Source organism: Triticum urartu, chromosome 7, assembly GCF_003073215.2.
Source record: "Triticum urartu cultivar G1812 chromosome 7, Tu2.1, whole genome shotgun sequence".
Lineage (NCBI taxonomy): Eukaryota > Viridiplantae > Streptophyta > Magnoliopsida > Poales > Poaceae > Triticum > Triticum urartu.
Window position 1 is genome coordinate 234,594,969 of NC_053028.1, and position 7,570 is coordinate 234,602,538.

Genomic DNA, 7,570 nt, shown 5'->3' on the forward strand with positions numbered 1-7,570 from the left:
TTAATATTGATCCTTCTGACTCAACTATTGTATGTTAAGATCGAAAACTCTTAAAGTTGAAAAGCCATGATTAGAATTGAGCATGCAAGGCCAGGAAGAGGATAGATCAATCTACGCTTATCTCATTAAGGAAATTAGGCATCTCTTGTCTCTTCATAATTCTTGTATTACTCATGTTAATCGTACTCAAATAATGTTAGTGATAATTTAGCTAAGTTGCTAGAGGTGAGGGTAGAACTACGACTTGGTTAGGGTATGGCCCTGAAGTTGCTTTGTCTTTAGCTTTTGATGATTATAAGGATCTTGTGATTGCATAATACAAGTTTTCATCCGCAGAAAAAATAATTAGAATTGAGCATCCATTCGCAAGGCATTTCACACTGGAAAACACATATGCGCACGCGTTTCTTAGTCGGCTCACACAACATGTTATACAAGATGAATTCAATGTGTCCAATTTTGCGCTTCGGTTTCGCGCTATTCAACCTAGCTTGCTTGTCGTGCTCCGAAGGTTTCTAACACACCCAACCTACCTTATTATTTTCTATAAAATCCCATCGGCTCACCACGCGTGCATGTTTCTATTAACCGCAAAGCTTTCTTAATATTAGATATCATCTATCATACTGGATTTGCTTGCATACCTCAATTCGCCACATGGCCATGCGTCTTCATTATTTTTAAATATGTTTTTAATATTTTGCTAGGACATATTTGTCGAGCAATTTTTAATACATTACTAATCGTGGATGTACCCTTTAATTAATTTCCAAATATACCAAAATCATTCGTGTTCACATCTAGACGTGTTCAAATTACAAATCAATATAAAAGGGAGTAGAGATTGAAAGCAGAAACCACATTCACCCTGGCTCTTCTATCTTGCCTCCCTCCGAAAACCCTCTCCCTACAGGAATGGATCCCTTCGTTTCTGACACCACCGGTCCTGTGACAACCAGCCCCAAAACTCAGGGACAAGAGGAAGAGGGCCTTGGAACCGACCCCTCCTTCAATTCCCTTACCACTGAGTCCGTCGGCGCGAGCCCCGACGCGGAGGGCGGCGCCGCCGCCACACAGGCGGACGATGAGGCGGAGAGTGGGGCGCCCGGCTCCCCTTCCCCGCCCCGACCGCCGCCGAGCATCTCCGCGCGCCGCGATCCTCTCAGGGCCGCGTGCTTCCGGAGGCTGGCCGCCTCCTGCGAAGCCCGCCGACTCCGCGAGGCGGCGCTCCTCCGTGCGTCTAAACCGCCCGCGGAGAAGGCCGAGGACCCCGACGAGCCAATCTGGCCACCAAGAAGCCGCTATTGGAGGCGCTTCGTGTATGTATACCTCGCCTTCCACCCCGACTCTCCTTTTGCTCATGAATGCATGATTAGATAGTTCCTTCAAATAATTTAGGTTTAGATAGATTACCATGCTAGGGCTTTCGGAGAACATATCGCTGAGGCGTTCGTTTTCAGAGATTTTACACGTAGTAGATTCAGCAATTTTACATGTGCAATAGTAGATTCTATTTATCCCGTCCCAACTTAGTTTTTATTTTGGAGAAGTACGTGGTAATATGTTTCGTAGCCTAACGGAGATGGTGAGAAGAATCATGATTCTGTTTTTTATATAAAATAACTGTGATTTAGTTTGATTACCATGCTAGGGTTGTTTGAGGAGTAGGGATATCTGCAATTGCAATCGGTACATCCGATTTACTATTGCTACATTAGGTCATGTTTCTAGTGCTGATGGCATCTCGGTCAGTGTGTAGCCTAGGTTCTGGAGCGTTACGTTAGCTCGAGCTGTTAAATATATATTTGCGAGTTATGTCCTTACTTTTGTGAACTGGATTGTTGATGCCCCAACTAGTGATAAGGCGTTAAGTTCCGCCTTTCTGTTCCTAACGGAATCTTTGAATCTAGCCTAGGGATCTCAAAACATTACGTAAGCCCTAGTTACCTAATTAAGCTGTTCAAAATGTTGGAGATTTATGGCATTACCATAATGAACCTGATTTATGGGAGAACCATAATGCTCTAATGCCAGCGATATCTTGATATCTAGCCTGAGAAATCAAAGATTTACTATAACTAGCCTTTGTCCTCACCCTCTTTTCATGTTCATGGTGGTGTATCCCTTCTGTTCTAATCTTATGTTCACGTTTCTTTTGTTTCTCTATCAAGCATTTTGCCTTTCCCAGTCTGAAACTTTTGCAATTACCTCCAACAGGGAACTAAAAACTATGGGGTCCAGGCCGGCTAATCCTGTGCCCAACCCTGATGAGAGTTCATTATCTCATATCAAGAGCCAAGATATGTTAGCTGACAAGGTTGTGGACCAATGGGATGACAGTGACACTGAAAACTCCTCTGGAAGTGCATCATATCAAGTTGTTCCTTACAAGAATGTCCAGGGAGAAAACAACTTACCTGTGCTGTCTAAAAAAAGAAAATTCATTATCAGTACATATTCTGTGCAATGTAGTACTTGCCAGAAATGGAGAGTTGTACCATCCAAACTGAAATATGAGCAAATCCGAGAGAATATTATACAAGTTCCTTTTTCTTGCAAATATGTCCATGGGTGGAAGCCACAAGTTACATGCCATGATCCAACTGATATATCTGAGGATAATGGCATGGCATGGGCAATTGATATCCCATGCATCCCTCAGACCCCTCTTGGGTGGGAAAGGAATATTACTCTAAGGAATGAACAGAGCACGAGATTCGCTGATGTGTGAGTATTACTTGTTTTGCACAACATCGCAGTTAATTTGTTTCCCAGCTTTTTGTATTTATTTCTGAGCAAATGAGGTTGCAGTTGTTTTCTAACGTGCCTGGGTCGTAACTCTTGAGAGCTCAAAATGCTCATTTATGGTTTAGGAACTTAATGCTGTTCATATTTGATCAATGGTTAAACATTCATTCCTGTTGTCTGCTAAACACCTTACACACCTATATAAAAGGATGTGCTTGCCATTCCGTGTACGTATTGTATGACTGTTTCGTAACACTTATATACATCCTTTCAGGTACTATATCTCTCCCACAGGCAGAAAAGTAAGATCCATGAAAGATGTCGAAAGGTAAGCTAACTTTCTTCTGGTCAACTTCTCTTCAATATCGTTACTTTCTTAAGCATATTAGTGCCCAGATGCAGTTTTCCCTTCATCTAGCATGTTGATAACCGCATCTGAATGGTATCCACTATTATTGTGAAGTTGTTACAAAGTGTTATCATTGTACTTTCACTACCTCAATGGCTCAATGATCATATGAAGCACACAACCAGCGTTTAGGCTTAGCTTTGTTGGGGCTTATTTTCAGAACTCTTGCCTGTTCTTACAATTGAACGTTGGAAACACAGAATACATGTGTATACTATGTGAAGTTGTGAACTTCTCCATGTGGTTCAATCTGCCTAGATGTTTATCTTATTCGTCATATGTTATACTTTGATAGGTATCTTGAAGACAACCCAGACTATGCTGCCCGCTTACAGTTATCTCAGTTTTCGTTCAGGGTACCTAAACCTCCAAATTGCCCTCGTCAGTCAGACCTTATTGAACCAACTGAAGGTATATTTATGCACAACTTTTAACATGGTTACTTTAACTGGCATGCTAAATGGATTGCTGGTTGGACAAGCATCTCTCTTCTGGTTGAACAATGGCCACTATTGCTTCAAATTTATGTCAGTGATAAAATGGTTTTCGGATTGCCTTGTCAACTGAGAATGCATTACAAGTTTGTGTACTTGTATATTGTGGTATGTGGTACTTAATGGAATTATTTAAGTGGTAGGTCAGGTGGTGAGCTGGGGTGTACAGGATAGTAGGGCATGCATGTAAGCAAAGTTCCACACGTGCCACTCATATTTTAAATGATCATAACAGGTTGAGATGTCGTAAATTGGATTTTACTTTATTGTTTTTAAATTTCTGTAAATTGGATGGCACACCTGATAACATAACGTAGACCATTGCACGCACTAGTGGCTGATGGATTATATCCCCTTTACATGAATATGAAACTAAATGAGAGTTCTGTTAATGCATGCTGCCTATATATAGTTGCATAACATGAGACAGGCAGGTGGGTGACTTCTAGTACCCTTGTTGATTATAGCACCACTCCTAGATTAAGTTCTTGCAACTAGCTAGCGATTTAGGGATCTTGTAGCAGCGGTTAGAAATTTAGAATCACTCTGTGGGGTTCATTGGTGGTTGGTGATGTCTGCTGTTTCCATCTATTAGTATACTTACATACAATGACCCTTGCACACCGGACAACGTCTTGATGTGATTAGCTTGCTTGTCTTCTCTTCTGGCTCAAGTGATTAATGGCGTTCTATTCACTCTCTGTGTTTGTGCAACCATCTGATAATTTGACACATGATTTGTTATTTATCTGATGGCATGCTCTTATTTTCAGTGCTACCTCCGGTTCACGAGGATCCGGTGCACAACTACATGCCGGCCCCTCATGGAGAAGCCAATCATTTAACTCATATACCAGTTATACTAGCTCTACAAGTACCAGTGATGCTCTCCAAAAAGAGAAAACTAAACCAGTGATGCTCTCCAGAAAGAAAGAAAAATGCTCTATCAGTTAGTTCAAACTTCAAACTTGAAATGTGCTATTTTGCTGTATTATCTTACTGTTAATGTTCCACCTTAGCTAAGCTCGCTCCCCTTGTGCCGTACTTTGCTCCAGCTTGGAGTATTTAACCAAAACCTACCACAATTCGTGGATCCGTGGCCATAAACTATCACTTTACGAATTTGTGCCGAAAACTACCACTTTTTTGCTAATCTATGACTAAAAACTACCATGTCTGTAAATCGACCGATTCGTTCATTTTAAACACGCTTATGACAGACTGGGCCCATCCGCCAGGACTGAAAAAGTCAACACCGTTAACTTTGGCCGTTAACATGTGGGGCCCACATGTCAATTCTATCCCCTTCCTCTGAAATTCCCCATGGAGGATTTAGATAAGGGGTTCCGTCGCCTGCGAGCTGCGGTGGCCATCCTCTGCACCCGAGGCCTCCCCAGCATGCTTCGGCAAGGCCGAGCCTCCGCACGAGCCCCTGCCCGCTCCAGCAAGGCTGAAGCCCCTTGTGCCCGTGCTCCTACCAGCTCCGGCGAGGCCGAGCCCCGCATGCCCGCACCCCCGCCCGCTCTGGTGAGGCCGAGGCCCAGCGCCACTGCCCGCTCCGGTGAGGCCGATTCCCCCGTGTGCGCACGCCCCTGCCCGCTCCGGCGAGGCCGCGACGTTGACCTGCTGCTAGCCCGGGCAGATGCGACGGGAGGCGTCGGTGCGATTCAACGGGAGACAAACTCGAGAGCGGCAGCGTTTACCTGCTGATGGCAGGGGCTAATCGGTTCGTCGGCGTAAGGCTGTGCTGCGGGCGGTGGGCTCCTGCCTCGCCCTCGACCTTCCCGGCCTCCCTGTGCTCTCGATCCAGTTGTCCCCCCGCCGCCGGAGTCGATGTCGCTGCCGCACACAGACTCATTGTACTTCCTCCGGTCCTTTTTATTCTGCATATTGGATTTGCCGAAAGTCAAACTTTGCTAAGTTTGATTAAATTTATATTAAAAATTATTAGCATCTATAATATGTAATAAATATAATATGAAAATATATTCCAGGATGAATCTAATGATATTGGTGTTGTTATATGAATGTCTATAATTTTTTATATAAACTTGGTCAAAGTTGAATGAGATTGATTTTGGTCAAACCTAATATGCAGAGTAAAAAGAACCGGAGGAAGTACGCTGCCACCGCCATGCGAGCGAGCCTACGCGTTGCCGGCTGGCTGGCTGCCGCACCGTCTGCCAAGCTGCCCGCCATGCTGGCTAGCCATGGCCGCAGCCGTGCCTAGGCTTGTGCTTGGTGGGGAATTTTAGAGGTATGAGTTGTAGGAGATGGAACTGACATGTGGGCCCCTTAGGTTGACGGTCAAAGTAACGGTGTTGGCTATTTCAGCCCGGACGGGTGGGCCTAGCTTGTCATAATCAGGTTTAATCCACCATTTTTTATACTTGGTAGTTTTTAATAAGGGATTAGGAAAAAAGTGGTAATTTTCGGCACAAATTCGTAAAGTGGTGGTTTATGGGCACGGATCCATGAATTGTGGTAGTTTTTGGTTAAATACTCCTCCAGCTTAGCTGGAACTGAGAAAGTTTTTGGGACATCGACATCAACAGAGGAATGTTGTTGCAGAAAGTTATTGAAACTGACACATTGCTTTTACCTCATTCTGTTCTTGTGTTGTGGATGCCTATAACTTTAAGTTTATGCGTGTTGCACATCATAATCTCCTGTATAAGGTAAAATCTTTTTTATTGAGATCAATGGGTATTGGGACAGAGCTTAGATAATAGAAGTTTCTGCCACCCCCATTCTATGACCAAAGATCACATTATATACATCTGTCTATTTTACGTTTATGCGACGAATTGCATGCGCAAGCCCATAGCATTTGAGACCTTTTTAAGTTCAAACATACAAATGACAAAAGCCATTAAACTATGCATCATATTGATCTGCATCTCAAAAGAAAAACAAACAAGGCGTGATCTATGTTGGGATTCTTATAGAACTAGAAAAATAGAAATGCATTCCAAGGAAAGAGTGAGCCCCATTCTATGATCAAAGAGTTTACAAACTAGCATGACAAAATTTCCTCTTTGGATGGCAAGTCTTACAAGATGCAGGAACAAGAAAAATTCTTTATGAGGTCAAATAGCCCTTGTACCAATTATTTCTAAAATGGCTGAAGTTCTCCAAAACTTACTGAAGATCCTACGGATCATTTGTTCATTATATACTTTCTCTTGACATAATGACGGGAGCATTCTAGGGTTTTAGTGATTCTCACAAAACAAAACCCAGATAATGATCGCATGGTCCTACGTACGGTCTCAAAATTTGCTTTCTCTTCGCCTTTTGATCTCAAGAATAAAACCCCAAAATAAGAAAACTTGCTGCTTTCTCTCCACCTTTGATCTCAAGGAAAACGAGAATCTTGAATTTAATATATATGGACTATGCACATACATCAATTCCTCTCTCGAGCGGTCATGAATTCATGATACATCATCAGTTGCAGAGTTCTTGCTGCTAACGATCATGTTCATCAGTTCCTCTCTCCAGCGATCATGAATTCATAACAGACTCTTCTAGATAAGAGAGCAAAGAATTAAACTAGCTACTTCCCGAGAGAATTGTAACTAATCGTAAACTGGTGGGCGTCCTCCATCGACCTTCGTCATCGTCGCGCGGCGCAGCTTCGACGCAAACTCTGGGTCGTGCTCCTCGTAGAATCGGCACAACGCGTCCATCGGGATCCCTTTGCCGACCCTCTTCTCCTTATTGCAACAACCATCGCCGCGGTCAGTCCGCTCCAATGGTGGTGGTCTCTTGGAACTGGCCGGCCGTGCAGCGTCAGTGACCGGGTGCGCCTGCGGTGGAGCGTGACGGGGCTCGCGGACGTCCCATGATGGCACTCGTGCGACACGGCTGGGTTTACTGTTGATGGAGGGGTACTCGACGAGGTAGGATTTGGTGC

General features: G+C 43.8%; 1 protein-coding gene across 1 annotated transcript; it reads left to right on the plus strand.

Annotated features, from left to right (window-relative positions):
• The first annotated feature begins 797 nt into the window (after positions 1 to 797).
• Positions 798 to 4,786, plus strand: LOC125522995. Its single transcript, XM_048688031.1, has 5 exons — positions 798 to 1,319; positions 2,218 to 2,727; positions 3,023 to 3,076; positions 3,453 to 3,568; positions 4,425 to 4,786. Exons 1-5 carry the CDS (start codon positions 916 to 918, stop codon positions 4,565 to 4,567), a joined length of 1,227 nt encoding a protein of 408 aa, XP_048543988.1. The 5' UTR covers positions 798 to 915; the 3' UTR covers positions 4,568 to 4,786.
• Positions 4,787 to 7,570: the final 2,784 nt, after the last annotated feature.